The sequence below is a fragment of the Tachyglossus aculeatus genome, chromosome X1 (genome assembly GCF_015852505.1).
Source record: "Tachyglossus aculeatus isolate mTacAcu1 chromosome X1, mTacAcu1.pri, whole genome shotgun sequence".
Taxonomy (NCBI): Eukaryota; Metazoa; Chordata; class Mammalia; order Monotremata; family Tachyglossidae; genus Tachyglossus; species Tachyglossus aculeatus.
In genome coordinates, this window is record NC_052101.1 from 96,641,403 (window position 1) to 96,661,735 (window position 20,333).

Genomic DNA, 20,333 nt, shown 5'->3' on the forward strand with positions numbered 1-20,333 from the left:
TCATCATTAGTCTTATTACGTGCCCAGCACTGTTTTAAGCGCTGGGGTAGATACAAGGTAATCAGGTTGTCCCACCTGGGGCTCACGGTCTTAGTCCCCCTTTTACGGGCGAGGTAACTGATGCACAGAGAGTGAACGGTTTGCCCCAGCTCACCCAGGCTCTCGCCCCTCAGCCATGCCTTCCCTCTCCCGTTAATCGGCTCTTTTCTTTCCCCTCGCCGAGGGAAGGCCAAGGGAGGCCCAGCTCGAGTTGGAGGGGCAGTTGTTGGAAAAGGTGATAGTGGAAGAGGAAACCAGGGCTGCCCGCCCAGCCCTCGTGGCTTTGACAGCGGGGTGGGGGAGGAAGAGGTTATCAAGCAGCCGTTGGGGCAGTGGGAGGAAAGGGGCGTGGGGTGTCTGTCTTCACCACGGCAGAAAAACAGGGAGTCACAACCGTTAGAAAGCAACCAGGGGCACCCAGGCTCATCCTGGCCCCGCTCTCACCCATCCACCAGACCTACCAATCCATAGTATTTATTGAGGCCTAAGGTGTGCAGAGTACCATACTTAGCACTTGGGAGAGTACAATAGAGGTTGGAGACATAATTCATTACCTCGAGAGGCTTACAATCTAGGAGGGCCCGGGGGGGTGGGTGGGGGGGAGACCAACAAAATCATTTACAGAGTTGGAAGTTATGTACAAAAGTGCTACGGTGGCTGTGAGTATACAGGTACAAAGACGGCAGCTGGCAGGTTATGACTCGGGGAAGAAAAAAAATAATCAGGGAAAGCCTCCTGGAGGAGGTGGGATTTGGCGGGGGGGGGGGGGGGGTGGTGCCGTGGTCTGGCGAATATGGAGGAGGGAGTTCCAGGCCGGAGGAAGGGCACGAGCAAGGAGCTGAGCAAAGAACCTGAGCAAGGAGCAGGGCGGGAGATTTCAGAAAGAGGTCGAGTGAGGATGTTAGCTTGGGAGATAGAAAGAAGGCAAACCGAGTTGTAGTGGGAGAAGCGATTGGGCTGGAGTTTCTGCTTGATGCAGAGAGGAAAAGGTGACCGTTGAAGGTTTTTAAAGATGCAGAATGGTGTTTTGGCAAAGGGATTCAGGTATTTGAGTGGTGTGTTAACTGGGGGTAAGGACACCAGTGAGGAGCAGATAGTATAATCTAAGATGGAATAGAGTGAGTGCCCAGAACAGGGTGTTGACCATTTGGATGGATAGGAAGGGGTGGATCCAGGAAATACAGAAGAAAAGCCAACAGGATTTAGCAACAAAGTGAGAGTTGAAAGAGAGCTAGGAGCCAAAGCGTATACCATGGCTGTGGGCTTCGGGAGGATGCCAGTGTTAACTGATCTGAAGAAAATTGGGCCGCACGAGCGCTTAATAAGCTGTCTGCAAGGCTGCTGCATTCAGGGCTGCCTACTTTTCATTTTGATCATGGGGAAGAGCTTGGGCACAGCTGGGGGATGGGGGGAGAGAGACACAGACACGGGGCCAGAGAGCATGCGCAAGCACACGCACACCCCCAAAGCTGAGCTACCTGTCCTCCCCTGCCCCCCCACCCCCAGCCCAAATAAGCCCATCAAACCCATCATTGTGCTCTGTCGTCATGGGAGCCCAGACCCCCACCAGAAAACAGGACTAGCCAGGACCGGCAGTATCAGAGCCTTTATAAATGCTGGAACATCAGGAAGGCTGCAGTGGTTTGAAACCAAGGACTACGTGGAGCAGGGCAGAGCACCTGGACTTCCCCGCTCAAAGGACTGTGTCTCTGTCTCCCTAGCTGTTCTCTTGGCCATCGCTTCTCGTATTTCAAACTCTTCCACTGTCTGCGGCTTACCTTTAACTTATACCTCCTTTCTAGGTGTCTACGCTCCCCCACCTCACCAGGTACGTCGTAAGCCCCTTCTGGAACCGGGACCGTGACCGAGTTCATTTTCTATTCACCCTAGTGCTTAGGCCGGTGCTCGGCTCACAGAAAGTGCTCCACACAGACCGTTCTTCCTCCTGGTCCTACTACGTGGGCTGTGGGAGCCAAGGAGGGGGACAGAGACACACTAGGATAGGAGAGAGCAGACAGTCGCGGGGGGTGGGGGGGGGGGGAGGAAAACGTGCAGACAGGCACCCAGGGTAAGCAATCGTTCCCTGCCAAAGGCTACGGTTAGGAGAGACCTGGGGCCTGGATCCCACTTGCCGCTCCAGCTTTCGGCCAGCCCCCGTCACCCCCACAAGGCATTGGTGCCTCTGTGGCCGGATTACAGAATGTGAGCCTGGGGTGGAAAGTGGCCACTTAAGTCCATTTTCCACTCTTCCAGCCAAGGCAGGATCCACTGATTCCAAATAGACTTTATTCTCTAAGAATCAATATATTTCCTTCCTCCTCAATAAATACAAATCATTTTGAGGGGTAGGGGCTATGGGGAAGGAGGAGGGAATGGGGACAGGCCCCAGACTCTGTTTAGTACCAAATGATCCTTATGCGACGCGGAAACGCGGTTACAAATGAGAATAATTTAAATTCTCCACTAGTTACAGTATATACAGCCACCGAGGGCGGCGTTCCTATGCAAGGCCTGGTGACGATTAAAAAAGCCCGCTAAGGGCCGGGATCTAGTGATTTGCCTCACCTGCCGGTGCATCAAGCCACTAGACGCCTAAAACAGCGACTGCAATGCCCGTCGCGAATCTCCCCGCGGGGCGAGTTGGGCCCGGGGAAAGTGGTCCCCGGTCAGGGCCCGCCTGCACCCGCTGCGGGGCCAGGAGACACCCTCCCCGGCCCCTTCCGGGGAGGGGCCCCTCTCCCCTGTCAGGGGCTGCTCTGGGCCCTGAGTCCTATGGAGTGTCCCGTACAGTCCAGCTGCACCCAGAGCAGGGCTCCCTGCCCAGCTTCCCCTGAGACTGGCTGAGGCCAGCGATGAGTCAGTGTTGAGGCTGAGAGCGCAGTCCTGAAATGGGGAGGGGAGGGAGGGAGTGTGGAGGGGCGCGCGGTGGGGGGGGGGGGGGGGGGCGGGGGGACGGCACGCTGCACCTGGCAGCACTAGTTAGTCACTATCACTCGTCTCACTGCTCTGCTCGCCTTGGACCTTGCTGCGGTGCTGCAGGGCCCGGTGGTAGGCGATTTGCACTGATTTGCGGATGTTGGACTTGCGGCCTTCCAGCATCTTCTCTTTGTCCAAGTCCTGGTTCACACCCAGCGGTACCAGCTTGGTCCGGGGGAGCCACTGCCTACGGAGAGGGACGGAGAGACGCTCACTGGGAGACGAGGGAGAGGCGGCGGGGCGGAGCCTCAGGGGGAGGCCCGGCCCGCCCGCCTTCCTCCCCCGGCCGTGACCCCCACTCTCTCTCTGCCCTCTTACCAGGTTCGCTTGTTGTCAAAGAAGAGGACGAGGTAGAGGTGCTCCCGGGCTTCCTGGGTCATCTGTTCCCCGAGCTTCAACACCTCCAGTGGGGGCACCGGGATAGGCACCCCGTGATGGAACATGCCCTCCCGCGGCATCTTCGGGTCAATGATCTGACAGATTGGGGCACAGCTCAGCCCGGTTTCCCCCGAACCCCCGCCCAGGACTCAGGCATCCGACTGTACTCTGCAGCCAAGGAGAACTCCCTGATCACAGGTACCACCTGCGTGACTGTGAGGCCCACTGGCAACACACACAGGCGGGGGCCGGGTCCTGCCCCCTGCAACCGCCTGGCTGGGCAGCTTGGACTGCTGGGAGGGAGCAGGAGAGCCAAAGAGAGCGAACCGTTGGGGCCTCTTAGGTGGTGATGCTTAAGGGTGGAAATGGACACCACATTAAGATCGAGGAGGCTGGTCCGGGGACCGTGTCTGTCCATTGGTCTTTCTGTCTGTTGAGAAGCCCTCGCACTGACCAGGCCCCCTCTGGCCCCGAGGAGCAGACCTTGTCTGTTAACCTCAGGTTTGGATTCTGGGCCAATTGCCTGCCCCCGCAGCCGGGGCTGGTTTGGGGCGGGGACGGGAGGTGCGGACAGAGGCGGGAGGAGCAAGGCCCTACCAGCGCTGGGTACGAGGGGTATCCCCGACACTTCGCCCACACCAGGTCCAGGGCATCCAGCGGGGAGTCCTCATCCTCCGACAGCCAGCCAGCGCCCCGGCCCAGACTTTTTCTCACCACTGCGGGGAAAGAGCCGAAGGAGTCGGGAGCCAGGGGCCCCGGGCGAGGCCCGGGCCTCCCCGGGCCCCCCCGTACCCAGGCTCGATACTTACTGCTGTGCCCCACTCCGCGCCCAGCGCCTACAGAGTAAGATTCATTCTCTGTGCCCGAGGTGTCCTCGCTGCTGTCCTCTGGGAAAGTCCCCCGGGAGAAGGAGGGTTTGCCCCGGCCCTGCTTGGAGGGTGTGGTGCTGTGGAGACACGGGTGGGAATTCAGCCCTGCCGCCGGGAGGACTCACCCCCGTCCTGGGACCGTCTCGGGAGAGGGGACGCGGTAAACGGTGCGGCCCGGGTCCTCGAGAGTCCTCGCTCTCTTCCACCTCTCCCTCTCCTCCCCCGCCACCCCCTGGATCCGGGAGAGCGGCTTGGCACCACTGGTCACGTCAGCGGAGAGCCAAGCCCAGGGACAGCACTCGCCCCTCTGTCCGACCGGAGTCTCCGCTAGTGGAGCCCAGGGGCGGCGGCCCCAGTCCTCGCCCCACCCCTGCAGCGCCCCACAGACTGCCCGTGACCTCAGCTTCCGCCCCACGCGGCTAGCCTCCCCGAGCCTCGGGGGGGCCTTGCCCACCTGGTGCGGTCCGAGGCGGCGCTGCTGCTACTGCTGCTGCTGGACTCGGAGTCGGAGCTGCTGCGGGGCAAGCTGCAGTCATTGCGGTACACCAGGAAACTCTTCTTCACAGGCTGGTTCCCCGTGCTGAATCCGTTGGCCGGTAAGTCTACAGGGTGGGGGGCCGGTGGGGGGGGAAGGGGTGTCCACAGAAGATGAGCTCAGGGAGGGGAACGAGCAGCTCTGGGCCCGTCCCCGCCCTCTGTCCTGGCCAGGTGTTTTTCCAGGCGGCAGCAGGAGCAGCCACCCTAAAGCCTTTCCTTCTTTCATGTCTCCTCTGGACAGAAATAAGTTGGGAGAGCAAACGCTCCGCTGCCCCTAGACGGGGCAGGGGGAAAGGAGGACCCACGAACGGGGACGGCAAGGGCCGGAGGGCTGGGACCGCCTCCCAGAGAAACCCGGACTGCCGACGCCACGTGGAGGGGGCAATGTGGTCAGGGCTCACCCATTGGGGGGTCCTCGGTGGACTTGTCGCTGTCACTGTCAGAGCTTGAACTGGGCCGGGGGCTCCTCCCCCTCTTACGCTGCCGCTGGGACCCCATGACGGGGAGCTGGGGGGGCCCCACGGGGCTGTTTCCGTGGCCGGGGGCGAGCTGGCCATCCCGGTTCTTGGGGGGCCGTCCTGGACGCTTGGGAGGTCCAGCCGTCTTGGGGTTTTTCTTGGAAAACAGGACCGAGGTCCTTCTGCCGACCTCATGCGCCGGAGTTGACGATGAATTGGGACCCAGCCCTGGAGGGGAGACAGAAAGGAGCGTGGGTTGCGGCGTGTGCGACGGCACGGTTCCTGCTTCTGGAAGCCGGGGGGAGGAGAGAGGGAAGGGAGGAGCAGGGGGCCCCAGACCAGGACCCAGGAAGAGAAGGAAGTCCCTGGGGTAGGAGAGGGATTCCCCCTCCACAATCCCTGCTTTTTGGGTGGCGGGGGGTAGAAGAGGAGAGCCTCGGGCTGGCTGCTTCTCGCCCGGCCCCGCCGAGAGCCGTGCGGGAGCCCTGCTACTCGAGGGAGCGTTGCCCTCCTGCAGCTGCAGGCAGTCAGAGGGGGCACCTGGCAGGCCCCGGAGAGTGGGGTAGGTGTGGGAGGCCCTCCTGCGGGGCCTGGGGCTGCTGCGCCCGAGCCGGGGGGCTCCGGCTCCCTTCAGAGGAGAAGCCGCCGCCAGCAGGTAACAGAGCCAGAGTCTCCGCTCGCTCCGGAGCCCAGGGGCCGCCGGGGAACCGGCCGGCCGGCCCCCGCCTCGTGGCTCGGAGGCCAGCGCCCAGGCCCCAGCCCCGCGGACCCCCAGACCTTTGCCCGTCTCCTGGCTGCTGCTCTCCTCTGCTGCACTGTCCGTCTGGCCATCCTTTTCGCAGGGGGTGTGATACTGCAGGGTGCCCCTCCCCGCTGAGCCATGCCGCTCCAGCCCGTCCCGGCTGGCCTCCCGCTGGTGGGCTAGCTTCCTGCGCAGCATGGTCATCTCTTTCTTGATCATCTTGGCGTGGCGAGAGCGGCTGACGCTCTGTTTGCCGGTGTTCACCTCGTCCAGCCGCTCCAGCAGGAGCTTCAGCTGCTCCTCCAGCGGGAGGTGTTTCTGGTTCTCCGACAGCAGCAGCCGCTCTTCCTCTGGGGGGGTGGGGGGGAGGGGCGGGGTGAGGGTTCGGGTGGGGAGGGGGAGCGGGGTGGGGGGAGGTGGGAGGTCAGGGCCGGGGGACAGCCCTCAAAAGACTCCATAACCCCAGGGCGACGAGACCGAAGCCAAGCCCGCCCTCCGCCCTGCCTCCTACCTTCCCCCTGCCCCCCGGCCCCCGCCGCAGCACTCCGACCTCCCCCCGCGGGCAGACCCACCAAGGGGCGGTGGCCAGGGAAACGTCAGCTCTGGGCTAGACGGGGCCAGCCACCACCAGCAGAGCGAGCACTGATCTCTGAGGGGGCATTCCCGGGAAGCCCCTCCCCAGTCGGCGCGGCTGCCCCTGGAGCGGGAAGGTCAGGGAGCGCACACCTAGCAACAGCCGGGCCTACGTGTGGGGAACACGGCACATCACCCACCGTCCTCGGCGTGGAGCAGGGCCTCGTCGCCGGGAAGGCAGTGGGGGAAGTGCATGCCCGTCTCGAAGTCAATGCCCATCTTGTCAGCCTGGCGGCGGGCCTGGCGCAGCACGGCTCCCCCCTGCTCCCGCAACCGCACCGCCGCCCGATAGAAGATGGTGTCCTTGGCATTGTACTTGAGGCAGTTGCTGACGATCAGGTTAAAGTCCTCCTCAAACTCATCAAAGTTCAGGTAGCGATAAGCCTCCAGGTTCTGCTTCATGGTGTAAAAGTCCATTGGCTTCTTGATGTGGTCGAGGTAGTCGGGAACCTGTGGGGGAAGGGCCAGGTGGGCGCCGAGCGACCAGGTCACGGCGCCTGGGTCCCTGCTCCAAGAAGACAGTTGTCGGCGGAACCGGCTTCCCTGCTGGGTCCCGGACGAGGGGCTCCTCAGACTGGACCGGGAGGCCCGGGCACCCGTCTCGACGCCCTTCGCCAGGCCCTTTGGGGGAAGGCGGACGTCGAGACGGCGGAGGTCGGGAAGCCGGGCCTTCGTAGTGGCACGGAAGGGGGTCGTCCTCCCCGGGTCCCAGCCCCCGGAGAGAGAGCGACGCCGAGCCGCTCCCGACTGCCAAGCCACCGCTGCCCCTGTAGAATTTGCCCCCTCCTTGGAATCCTTGCTATTCCCGGGCCCTCGAGCCGCCATTGGGCAGGACTAGATCCTCACTCACCCTGTTCTTGAGCGCTTAGAGAAACCGTGACCCTGAGCAAACGGCTCCAGAACTTGCGGAGGCCTGGGGCAGGGTCCCTAAGGGGCCCACCGCCCCACTACGCTTGATCAACTGACTAAAGCAGAGCGTGGTAGGAATGAGAGGGAACCAGCTGAACCTCTCAGCTCCAGCGGGCCACCGCCCCCACGGCCCAATCAGCCCTTCCTCCGCTGCTCCCGGGAGGACAGGGCCCCGGGCCGGTGCTCGATCCTGCCCCAGGAGACCGCCGAGATACCGCTCCTTTACGTGACGGGGGTGCCGGGCCGACGCTGAACTGAGTGGGGATTGGATTCGAGCTCAGGGAGAAACGGGGGGGGGGAGGGGGTTCTTACTTCGTAGATTCCTGTTACCTCAGACAGAGGGACTGGCTCGCTGAAGATGCTGCCTGTGTCCTTCTCCTGGAGCTGCTCCAGGGTCTTGCGAAGGAGGATGAGGAAGGGAGTCAGCTGCATCTCCAGGGCCACCTGCTGCACCTTAATCTGAAACCAAGGGCCCCCAATCAGCCGGACCCCCCTACGGTCCTACTACTCGATAGGGCAGTTCCCCCCCACCCCGCAGGATCCAGGAGCTCGGGGGCTGGCAGGCGACTTGGAGATTTCAGGGTGGAGGAGCACCCTGGAGCTGGCCTGAGCCTGTCGATGCCCCTCCCCCCGCCGGGCCCACAGAGCCGATCAGACACGGCTCACCGGCTCCTACGGGGGCCTGGCTCGAACCCTGAACCCGGAGGGCGGTAATCGAACGGACCCGGCCCCGGGGCACCGAGAGTGGAGACCGGCCCAGGCCGGACCCGGAGCGGCGAGAGAGCCCAAGGGGGCTGGTCGGCAGTTACCGTCTCTCTCTTGAGTTTCTCCCGCTTGCGGATAAGTTCCACCAGCAGCCGGGCTCGCTCCAGGTCGTGACGGAGGCGCTGCCATGATTTCAGCTGTTCTTTCAAGGCCCAGTTCTTGTCCTCGGAATCACGCTGGAGAAGCAACGGAGAAACCACAGGATGGGTAGGAGAGCGAGGACGTGCAACGAGCGTGGAGAGGGAGAGAGAGAGGGAGGGAGAGAGACAGGGGGAAGATTAGGCGGCCTCCCTCGGCCTGGCGAGACTGTAAGGTACTGAGGGGAGGAGGAAATCGGAGCCCGGGCCAGCAAAGCGGGGAGGGACCGAGGATTAACTCTCGTCCGGGTTTCACGTCCTTCAAGTGCCTTGGAACTGCTGCCCACCCTATTCTGGTCTTAACTGAACAAGACCCAACTTCAACCACCCCAGGCACCCCCAGCCCAGAGATTCTGGGGTCCCGCTTCTGTCCCTGCCAAGGCAGCTGCCGTGCCCAACCTGGTCGCAGTTCCTCTGGGATTGGAGGTGGGTCTGTAGGCGGCGCAACAGGGGCACCCCGTTCCGGGACTGCCGCTTCAGCGTCCAGTAACTGTGGAGCCGCTGCATGAACTGGCTCTTCCTCTGGATAGTTAAGCGGTTGGTGATCTTGCTGAGCCTGAGGACAGGGACACCGCCACCCCCACCGCCCCCCACCAGTGTCAGACAAGCCCCACTTTCCACCAGAAGCCCCGCCTAGAGGGCCCCGACCCTCACCTGCCAGCAGTATCCCCGGGCCGTAAGCCCTCTCGGGGGGGCAGGGAGGGAAGAGCAAGGGAGAGAGGCCCCCGTCTTCCTCGGGGCCGGTCGCCGTCACCTCCCGGAGTCCAAAGGGACCCTTCTCCCGGGGCCCCGGCCGGCGGGGAGCCGGCCTCCGCCCCGCGGCCCCGAGCCAGGCCAGGCCAGGGGCCGGGCAGGGGGCCCGAGGGACCGGCTGAGGACACAGGCCTCACCTGTGAGGGGGGATGCAGGGCACCGACACCACGGGGGCCGCGGCTCGCTTTTCGGCCAGGATCTTCCGGGCTTTCTTCATTTTGATCCTCGACTTGGCCTTGGCCTTCTTCACCTTCTCCGAGCTCCAGCCCTTGCCCTCCTCCTCCTCCTCCTCTTCCTCCTCCTCTCCCTCGCTGTGGGAGAGGGCGGGCAGGCGGCGCACGGAGCCTGGCGGGGTGTGGATGTCACAGTAGGCGGTCTTCCGCACGCTGAAGGAGGTGCCGTTGGCGCCGGTTTCTCGGACGGGCTCCATCTTCATGTAGAGGCCGGCCTGCTGGGCACAGGTCACGTGGAAGGCAGTGTAGCAGTTGGCCTTGTGGCACTGGATGCAGGCCCCCGAACCCCGCTGCTTACAGATGTAGCAGGTCAGTTTCCAGCGGGCGGGAGGGATGTGCTCGATGCTGTCGATGGGCTCCAGGAACACCGTGTTGGCAAAGCAGACCTCGGGGATCCACAGGGCACAGACCACGTGGGCCCAGCGCCCGTCGTCGGTCTGCTTGAAGGCGCCCCCTTTGTTGGGGCAGAGGGCGCAGTCCACGGCCCGCGAAGGAGACTGCAGGCAGCGGCGGCAGAGCCACTGGCCCTCGGGGATGTAAGGGACGCCGTAGCACTCCTGGTGAACGGCCAGGTTGCACATGTCGCAGAAGAGGATGACGTTGCTGTTCTGGCACTCGCCGTCGTTGCAGATGCAGCACACGGCGTCTTCGTCCACCAGGGTGCTCGGGTCCCCTTTGTTGTGGCTCTCGAAGTACGACTCCTTCTCCAGCCGGTCCATCAGGTACTCGAAGACCTCCTGGGGGATGGGACTCACCCCTTCGGTCTTCCGACGCTCGTTCATGATGTCCAGCCAGATGTAGTCCTCCTCGTCCATGTCGTACTCCACTTCCTCATCCAGCTCCTCGGCCGACTTCTCAATATACCTGCAAGGCAGCATGGTGCCATTCCGTGGCCGCCCCCGCCTCCCCGGGACTGGAACTGGGAGTTTTCCTCTCAGTCCCCGAGGAAGGGAAACGCCGCCGAAGACGGGGAGGCCGCGGGCTGGGTTCGGTTTTCTGGTTGGGGTTTTTTTTTTGTTTTTTTTTTTGCACGGGGCCGGGGGCGGGGGGGGGTGGGGAGAGGAGAGAGGCAGCGGCGCGGCCTGGTGGAAAGATCACGGGCCTGGGAGCCAGGGGACCTCGGTTCTAATCCCGGCTCCACCGCGTGCCTGCCGTGTGACCTTGGGCCAGTCGCTTCACTCCTCTGGGCCCTGGTTTCCTCCCCTGTAAAACGGAGGGCAATATGTCCGGTCTCCCTCCTCCTCCTCCTCCTTCCAGCCCCCCAGTGTGGATTACAGCGCTTGGCCCACAGTCGGCGCTGGTCTGCTGTGGGAGCTCGGTCAAGTCACTTAACTTCTCTGTGCCTCAGTTACCTCACCTGCAAACCGGCGAGGAAGACCGTGAGCCCCACGTGGGACGGGGACTGTGTCCCACCTGATCACCTGGCACCTACCCCGGCGCTCGGGACGGCGCTTGGCCCACAGTCGGCCCTTAACGAATGCCACCATTTATTGAAAGAGCTACTGCAAAATACCCACTGGGTCGGGGAAGTTGGTGGCACCTGCGTTCCCGATCCAATCCAGTCAGTAAGGAGGGCCAACCGGTTGCTGCGTCGGGCCAGAAGGAAGTTGTAGAACGGGAACGACCAGATGCGCCGACCCGGAGCAAACCTCCCACCACCTCCTCCTCCTCTTCGGCTACTCGCCCCAGAGGTCCCGGCCCAGAACGAGGCTCCCTAGCCGCAAATTACGGGACCGGGTCCTGAGCTCTGCCTCAGCTCCTGAGGCTCTGAGGGTCAAAAGACAACGAAGAGGAGCCTGGGCAGCGGAACCTGGGCGGGGGCCGTGCAATCCTGTTTCTCCCACCGTGTGGAAGGCTGCAGCCAGTCACCCGGCCTTGAAAGGGATGTGGAAGGGAGGGAGAGGGGGATGACGGTCTCTGAGGGCGGGGGGGAGGGGGAGTAGAACGAGAAGGCCGGGAGAGCCAGAAAGGGAAGGAGGAAGGTGAGAACCGGGGAGGGAAAAAAACCCAACCGGGAAAGGTATCGAAGGCAACAGGCACCCGGGGAGGAAGGCCCCCAAGCGAACGGCAACCGAGGCCCGCGAGAACCGGGTCCCGCACCCTGGCTCGGCGCGTGCCGACGGATACTCGCTGGGCCGGAACTGAGGCCGACCAACACGCCATCCCCTCGGGTCTCGCCTCTTCCCCCAAGCCCCTTTCCGTCCTTCCTTGTGGATCCAGGCCGCAGGCGAGACGCTCCCAGCCCACTCAACCGTAGGAGTATCGCGAGATCGAGGGATGAGGGAGGTGGCCGGGGGAGGGGAGCGCCTACGTAGCCATGCTTTTTGGGTTTTCCATTAACGTCGGTCTCCCCCGTCTAGACTGGAGCTCGTTGTGGGTAGGGGGACGGGCGCCTACCAACTCCGTGGTAACTGCGCTCTCCCTCCCACGTGCTCAGTCCAGTGCTCTGCACGCAGTAAGGGCTCAACAAACACCACGGGCCGACGGACTGATCGAAGCAGGCCTAGCCTTACCGATAGTAAGAGGTCGGACGCGGTGGGGCGTCTGGAGTGTCCTGCTCTAGCTCCCGGTACACCACCTCGGGGAGCTTTGGGGTAGTGCCAGCTGAAGCACTGTGGTGGTGGTGGTGGTGGTGGTGGTGATGGTGGTGGTGGTTAGAGTCCTTGCGCTTCTCCTTGTTCTTGTGCTTGCCCGCCTTGGGGGTGGCCGTGGGGGTCTCGGTGTTCTCCTTGTTGCTGCCGTTCTCGGGCGCCTCCTCGGGCGCCTCCTCGTCCTCCGACACCACATCCAGGTTGTCGAAGATGCTGATGCGGTGCACCCGGCCGTGCAAGTCCACCTCCACCATGCGCTGAGCCTGGGCGTAGGTCATCACCTCGTGGCCCGGGGACTGCGAGATCTCCGAGGGGCTGGGCGACTGTTTGTTGGCCGAGCGCGACTGGCGGCCCTTCTTCTTGTGCTTCCGGATGGGCGTCTGTTGGGGTGGGGGTGGGTTGTCATGGTCGTAGTGGTAGAGGTGATACTCGATGCCACTGTAACTCTTGTAGATTTTGCGGCAGGTCTCCACCGGGCACTCATAGGGGGGCTTGGTGGCCCGCAGGTTGTGGCAAAAAGTCTTCACGTCAAAGTCCACCCCCATCCTGTCACATCTGGAACTCAAAGAGCAGCCGTTAGGGCAGGTGTCCCGGCTTCACCACGGGGATCGGAAGCCTCAACGCGGGACAGTTGGGGCCAAGCCTCCCCTGGCCTCAGTTTCCAGCCACCCCCTCTTCCCCGAGCCTTCGGGAGCTCTTCCCGGACAGATCCCCACTGAAGGCCATCGCCATCGCCGACTGTCTCCACGGGTTTCCCGCCCCCCGCGGCTTCGGGAGCTGAGATCGGCAAGCCAAGCCCCCCCCCCCCACCCCCCATGGGGCATGCCAAGCCCCCCGAGCTCCCTGCCAAGAAGCAGCGGGGCTAAGTGGCAAGAGCCCGGGCTTGGGAGTCAGAGGTCGTGGGTTCCAATCCCGGCTCCGCGACTTATCAGCTGCGTGACCTCGGGCAAATCACTTCACTTCTCTGGGCCTCAGTCACCTCATCTGCAAAATGGGGATGAAGACTGTGATCCCCACGTGGGGCAACCTGATTACCTTGTTTCCACCGCAGCGCTTAGAACAGTGCTTGGCACGTAGTAGGCGCTTAACAAGTCCCGACGTTATTATTATTATCGCTTCATCTAGCCACCGGCCGTTTGTCCACGCGGCTTGCCGGAGAATGGGCCGAGAATCTCCCATACCCTTTCCGGAAGGGGAAGGTGGAGCCCAGAGAAGGAGATGACTTGCTCAGAGGCTAACAGTGAGCGGTTGCGGCACAGACATTAATACCCCCAGCTTGAAGGCCGGCTAGGTGTTCAGTCCGGGCCGATTCCCAGAACAACAGTGACCCCGACATTGCACAGTGCTGGGAAGAAGCGAATTTTACCGTTCGGAGATTTAACTGGGACTGGGAGGTGGACTGGCATTGGAGCCTGGGTTCTGCCACTGAAAACAAAGAGTCCCACCACCCTTCCTTGGCGGGAGTTTCCCCCAGCCCCCCTTCCTTTCCTCCTCCCCCCCGGGGCCGGTGGCTCCAGGGAAAGTGACCCACACTCGAGCTAAAGAGCAGAGCCACCCTACCGCACCCGTGCTCCCAAACCCCTGGGGTCTACACCCTCTAGGCAGCACCACCCCTAGTTCCCTGATGCCAGGGGCCGACCGGAGGCTGGGCTGTCGTCACCGTCCCTCGTCCGCCTCCACCCCCCAAGCAAGCAGGACGAGTTGTCACAGACCCAAGTTATTCTGGCCTCTACTGAGTAAGGGCAGGCTAGACCACAAATTCAACACGGTCGCAGTCACTTCCTGTCAGGTTACGGCTCCTTTTTTGTTTTAAAAACAAAAGCTCCTCTTTTCTATGGCTCGGACGGTAATTCTGAGCACCTGCCACCCCTCCCTGCGGTGCCCCTCTCGAAGAGAAGGACCCGGTTCACCAGTACCGACCAGCAACCCGTCACAGCGGCTGTAGCCCAAGCCCGCGGAGCTCCCGCGTCTCCAGTTGGGCGTGGAATTTATCCGGTGCTTCCCAAGTGCCAGGCACCGTGCTGGACACCGGGAGAGCTACAGGAAAATCCCACACGGGCTCGCAGTGGTGGGGGAGGCAGGTCGTTTACGGATAGGGAAACTGAGGCCCCGTCACCCGGCAGGCCCACACCAGTGCTGGGGCTCGTTAGACCCCCGCTACTCTTTCCACTAGGCCGAGATGCTCCTCTTCGAAGACACGATCCCCTCCGGGAGTTCGCCTCCCGTAGCTCGTGGGGCTCAGGTCGTCGGTGGGCCGCGGCTGTGTTTACCGGGCAACCCCCGGATGGATCCGTGCTACTTATTGATCTCCCACTGCGCGCAGGATCCCGTATTAAGCCCCGGGGAGATTCCGGGCGAGACAATACCCCCCGCTCCCTAACCCCCCAATGGAGCAGCCGGGGGGCGGAGCGATCGGCAAGCCAAGGAAGCGGAGAATCATCGCGGAAGTTGCGCGGCCCGGCCGGCCCTTTCTCCCAACGAGACGAGCCGCCTTTCGGATCACGGCGCGGCGCCCGGGGAGACGGGGCGGGCGAGCCCTTTGCTCAAAGCTCTCGCCCGGGCCACTCGAGCCGAGGCCGAGAAAAATGCCCCCCCCCCCCCCCCGCGCCCCGTCCGTCCCCAACCCGAACCCTTCCGAGCAGGGGTCGCCGAGCCCGCCCTCCGTCGCCGCCGCTCCGGGCTGCCCTAGTGAGGCCCACTCACCGACCGCCTCAAGTCCGGGGTCATCGCCGGCGGCCGGGTCCCGGCCCGGGCCCGAAGCGCTGGAGGGACCGCGCGGGGCCCCGTGGCTCCCGCCCGGCCCGGGGACTCGGTCCGCCCGCGCCGCCGCCGCCGGAACAATAGAGGCTCCTGAGGAGAAACGGCGGCGGCGGCGGCGGCGGCGGCAGCAGCGGCGGCGCCAAGTAAACCTGGCTCCGGGCCCTCGGCCAGCCGCACTTTCGTCACAGTCCCCGAGCTCGGAGCCCTGTTTCCCGCCGGCCCCCGGCCCCCGGGGCCGGCCCGCAGCGCCCCGAGACCGGGGCCGCTCCCCCGGCGGCCGGGCTCTCTTTGCGGCGTCCTTTGGAGCGTCCTGACCGTTGACCGGGAATCTGCGAGCGTCAATCGCGCCGCTAGGTGTGGGGCGGGGCCTCCCGGGCTCGGCCGGCCGCCGGGGCCCCCGTGGTGGGGCCGCTCTCCCCGGAGCTTGGGCGGGGTCCAGACCTGCGGAAAGGCCCCAACCGGGCCCCGGAAAGGGAAGGCGACGGGGGAAGGGGAGGCGGGTTGATGGACGGGAGGGAGGGAGGAGGGACGCCGCCAACGAGCCGGACCGGGCGGGAGGTCAAAGCGGCCGGCGGGGCGGGGCGCGGAAAGAAAAGCCCACGGAAGGAAACACTTCTTCCCCTCGTCCCCTTCGGCGGAGGAGCAGCTTGAAAGGTGCCTGGGAGCCAGACGACCGGGGTGCCAGTTAATAATAATGGCATTTATTAAGCGCTTACTCTGTGCAGAGCACCGTTCTAAGCGCTGGGGAGGTTACAAGGTGATCAGGGTGTCCCACGGGGGGCTCACAGTCTTCATCCCCATTTTACAGATGAGATCACTGAGGCCCAGGGAAGCGACTTGCCCCAAGTCACCCAGCTGACAGTTGGCGGAGGCGGGATTCGAACCCGTGACCTCTGACTCCAAAGCCCGGGCTCTTGCCACTGAGCCACGCTGCTTCTCCAGTTCCGCCCCCTGCCCCTTGTCTGCCGTCGAACCCGGGGCCGGCCGCTTCAATCAATCAATCAATCGTATTTATTGAGCGCTTACTGTGTGCAGAGCACTCAACCTCATCCGTACCGTCCATTCCATCGTATTTATTGAGCGCTGAGCACTCGACTGAGCGCTCAGGGAGTACAGTTGTTTCTTTTTAGTGGCATTTATTAAGTGCTTGCTCCGTGCAAAGCACCGTTCTAAGCGCTGGGGAGGTTACAAGGTGATCGGGTTATCCCACGGGGGGCTCACAATCTTAATCCCCATTTTACAGATGAGATAACTGAGGCCCAGAGAAGTGAAGCGACTTGCCCCAAGTCACCCAGCTGACAATTGGCGGAGCCGGGATTCGAACCCGTGACCTCTGACTCCAAAGCCCCGGTTCTTTCCACTGAGCCACGCTGCTTCTCCAGTTCCGCCCCTGCCCCTTGTCTGCCGTCGAACCCGGGGCCGGCCGCTTCAATCAATCAATCAATCAATCAATCGTATTTATTGAGCGCTTACTGTGTGCAGAGCACTCAACCTCATCCGTACCGTCCATTCGATCGTATTTATTGAGCGCAGAGCACTCGACCGAGCGCTCAGGGAGTACAGTTTTTTTTTTTTTTTAGTGGCATTTATTAAGTGCTTACTACGTGCAAAGCACCGTTTAAAGCGCTGGGGAGGTTACAAGGGGATCAGGTTATCCTACGGGGGCTCACAATCTTAATCCCCATTTTACAGATAACTGAGGCCCAGAGAAGTGAAGCGACTTGCCCCAAGTCACCCAGCTGACAATTGGCGGAGCAGGGATTCGAACCCGTGACCTCTGACTCCAAAGCCCGGGTTCTTTCCACTGAGCCACGCTGCTTCTCCAATTTTAGTTCCGCCCCTGCCCCTTGTCTGCCGTCGAACCCGGGGCTGGCCGCTTCAGTCAATCAGTCAATCGTATTTATTGAGCGCTTACTGTGTACAGAGCACTCAACCTCATCCGTACCGTCCATTCCATCGTACTTATTGAGCACAGAGCACTCGACCGAGCGCTCGGGGAGTACAGGTTTTTTTTTTTTTAGTGGCATTTATTAAGTGCTTACTACGTGCAAAGCACTGTTCTAAGCGCTGGGGAGGTTACAAGGTGATCAGGTTGTCCCACGGGGAGCTCACAGCCTTAATCCCCATTTTCCAGATGAGGGAACTGAGGCCCCGAGAAGTGAAGTGACTTGCCCAAAGCACTTGGGGAGTACAGTGGTTTTTTTTAGTGGCATTTATTAAGTGCTTACTATGTGCAAAGCACCGTTCTAAGCGCTGGGGAGGTTACAAGGTGATCAGGTTGTCCCACGGGGAGCTCACAGCCTTAATCACCATTTTCCAGATGAGGGAACTGAGGCCCAGAGAAGTGAAATGACTTGCCCAAAGTCACACAGCTGACAATTGGCGGAGCCGGGACTTGAACCCACCATCATCATCATCGATCGTATTTATTGAGCGCTTACTATGTGCAGAGCACTGTACTAAGCGCTTGGGAAGTACAAATTGGCAACATATAGAGACAGTCTCTACCCAACAGTGGGCTCACAGTCTAAAAGGGGGAGACAGAGAACAAAACCATGCCCTCTGACTCCAAAGCCCGGACTCTTTCCACTGAGCCATTCATTCACTCAGTCGTACTTATTGAGCGCTTACTGTGTGCAGAGCACTGCACTAAGCGCTTGGGAAGTACAAGTTGACAACATATAGAGACGGGCCCTACCCAACAGCGGGCTCACAGTCTAGAAGGGGGAGACAGACAACAAAACAATGTGAGCCTCATGTGGGACAGGGACTGTGGCAAACCCGATTTGCTTGTATCCTCCCCAGTGCTTAGTACAGATCCTGGCACATAGTAGGCACTTAACGAATATCACAATTATTATTATTCTAATCCCGGCTCCGCCGCTTGTCTGCTGTGTGACCTCAGGCAAGTCGCTTCACTTTTCTGTGCCTCAGTTCCCTCATCCTGCTGCTTCTCTACGGCTTCCTCGTCTGTAAAACGGGGAGTCAGTACCTGCCCCTCCTCCCCCTTAGACTGTGAGCCCCCTGTGGGATAGGGACTGTGGCCAGCCTTGTAATAATAATGATGGTATTTGTTAAGCGCTTACTGTGTGCCGAGCACTGTTCTAAGCGCTGCAGGTAGATACAAAGTGATCAGGTTGTCCCACGTGGTGCTCACGTTTTCCGGATGAGGGAACTGAGGCTCAGAGAAGTGAAGCGACTTGCCCAAGGTCACACAGCAGACAAGTGGCGGAGCAGAAACTGGCACCCATGACCTCCGACTCCCAAGCCCGTGCTCTTTCCACTGAGCCACGTACCTCTCCTAGCGCTTAGTATAGTGCTTGGCACAGAGTAAGTGCTTAACACAATTATTCCTATTCACATCACCAATCCTGACAACGTCGGTTTTCCCGTCTGACTCCCGGGCCTGGGCTCTTTCCGCTAGCAAACAATCAGCGGTATTTATTGAGCGCTTCCCGTGCGCAGAGCACTCCAATCAATCAATCAATCAATCAATTGTATTTATTGAGCACTTACTGTGTGCAGAGCACTGTACTAAGCGCTTGGGAAGTACAAGTTGGCAACATATAGAGACAGTCCCTACCCAACAGTGGGCTCACAGTCTAGAAGGGGGAGACAGAGAACAAAACCAAACATATTAACGAAATAGAAATGGAGAGAGAGAAACAGAGAGGGGGCAGAGAAACAGAGAGACAGAGAAAGAGAGGAAGAAATAGAGAAATGGAGAGAGAGAGGGAGAAACAGAGAGGGGGCAGAGAAACAGAGACAGAGAAAGAGAGGAAGAAATAGAGAAATGGAGAGAGAGAGGGCAGAGAAGCAGACAGAGACAGAGAGAGAGACAAACAGGCAGAGACAGAAAGAGAAACAGAGACAAACAGGGAAACAGAGACAGAGAGAGAGAGAGGCAGAGACAGAGAGAGAGTTAATACAAATTAATCAGGTTGGACACAGTCCCATAATCCCCATTTTACAGATGAGGTAACCGGGTCACGGAGAAGTTAAGGGACTTGCCCAAGGTCACATAACAGAGACAGGATCTGTTCAGGCTCAGATCCTTCTGATTTCCAGGCCCATGCTCTTTCCAGTAATTCAATCAATCGTATTTATTGAGCGGTTACTGTGTGCAGAGCACTGTACTAAGAGTTTAGTAATTCTAATTTATAGATCGTCTGTAGATCGTCACTTGTCTCCCTCTTCCAGATTTACCCTCCCTCCGGCAGTTAGCACCTCTTCATCTGTTAAATTGCCCACAGTTAGCTCCTTGGCCTCAGGGATCCAACAGCAGGGGAATTATCGACGGCATAATGAGACTTTGGTGGCATCTTCTGAGTGCGTGGAAGAGGACAGCATAACAAGAGTTGGTAGACACATTCCCGGCCCGCAACGGGATGGGCCCCACTGCTCCTCATGACTTCCCTGTGCGTGCTCGGAGCTGCGATCTGAGAAAGGCTCTTCATTTTCAGCAAACCGGGCCTTGAAGCGCCAGAGTGGCCTCCGAGGAAAGGGGTGGCACGAGCGGTGCCAGACACAGAAGCCGCACGGCGTAGCGGATAGAGTGCCGGCCTGAGAGAAGGTCACGGGTTCTAATCCCGCTCCGCCGCGTGACCTTGGGCAAGTCACTTCACTTCTCTGGGCCTCAGTCACCTCATCTGTAAAATGGGACTGAGACTTAGCCCCACGTGGGACAGGGACTGCGTCCAACCTGATTCGCATGTATCCACCCCAGCCCGTGCCAGGCACCGTACTAAACACTGGGGTAGGTACAGGCTAGACAGGTTTCACGCGGTCTCTGTCCCGCGTGGAGCATACCGTGCCTGGCACATAGTAAGCGCTTAATAAATACCATGATTATTTTTTAATTATGCCTAGCGGGGAGTTGTCCTCAACCCGGGCTTCCTCAAGGCCATCACCCCGACCTTAGCGTTATTGTTGGTGGAGAATTGCCCGGGCAGAGGCAGACTGTCTCACCAGGGCACGGTCATCTGAAGGCTGCTCCTTTGGAATCGAAAAGAACGCGTTCATCGGCCCACAGATCAGTTTTGGATCAGTCAGTTGGCAGTGCTCACAGATCAAGGGAATGAGTGGTCCGAATGACTGCCAATGAAAATCGGAAAGAACACGGGTTAGAAGAAAGTCGGTGTCTGCTTGGGGCTGGGGAGCAGAACACCGGGGTTTTGCAGGCTCAAATAAAGGCAAAAGAAGCAAGGAGGAGAGGCAGGCAACATCTCAAAGTTCTCCGGGGGCCCGAGGGACACAGAAAAGAGTGGAGGAGGAAGGAAAGGAGCGGAGCTCTAAGGAAACAGCGGGAGCACGAGCCTAGGAGGCAGGGGAGGGGGCCTGGGAAGCAGAGACCCTGGGTTCTAATTCCGGCTCTGCCACTTGCCTGCTGTCTGACCTTGGGTGAGTCATTCCCTGCCCGCAACGAGGTGGCAGGCAGGCTGCTTCCCGTTGATGGGAAGCAGCGTGGCTCAGTGGAGAGAGCCCGGGCTTGGGAGTCAGAGGTCATGGGTTCTAATCCCGGCTGTGCCACTTGTCGGCTGTGTGACTTTGGGC

General features: G+C 60.9%; 1 protein-coding gene across 2 annotated transcripts; it reads right to left on the minus strand.

Annotated features, from left to right (window-relative positions):
• Positions 1-2,986: 2,986 nt before the first annotated feature.
• Positions 2,987-14,821, minus strand: BRPF1 (bromodomain and PHD finger containing 1). 2 transcript variants are annotated; one of them, XM_038772624.1, is made up of 14 exons: positions 14,724-14,821; positions 11,943-12,575; positions 9,334-10,293; positions 8,843-8,999; positions 8,351-8,482; positions 7,872-8,000; positions 6,773-7,082; positions 6,035-6,349; positions 5,201-5,485; positions 4,717-4,864; positions 4,203-4,339; positions 3,991-4,109; positions 3,334-3,488; positions 2,987-3,202 (listed from the first exon to the last, which is right to left on the minus strand). In XM_038772624.1, exons 2-14 carry the CDS (start codon positions 12,563-12,565, stop codon positions 3,019-3,021), a joined length of 3,654 nt encoding a protein of 1,217 aa, XP_038628552.1. In that variant the 5' UTR covers positions 12,566-12,575; positions 14,724-14,821; the 3' UTR covers positions 2,987-3,018. The 2 variants fall into 2 exon arrangements, with proteins under 2 accessions (XP_038628552.1, XP_038628551.1); XM_038772623.1 differs by having other exon boundaries at positions 3,991-4,339.
• Between the last annotated feature and the right edge of the window lie 5,512 nt (positions 14,822-20,333).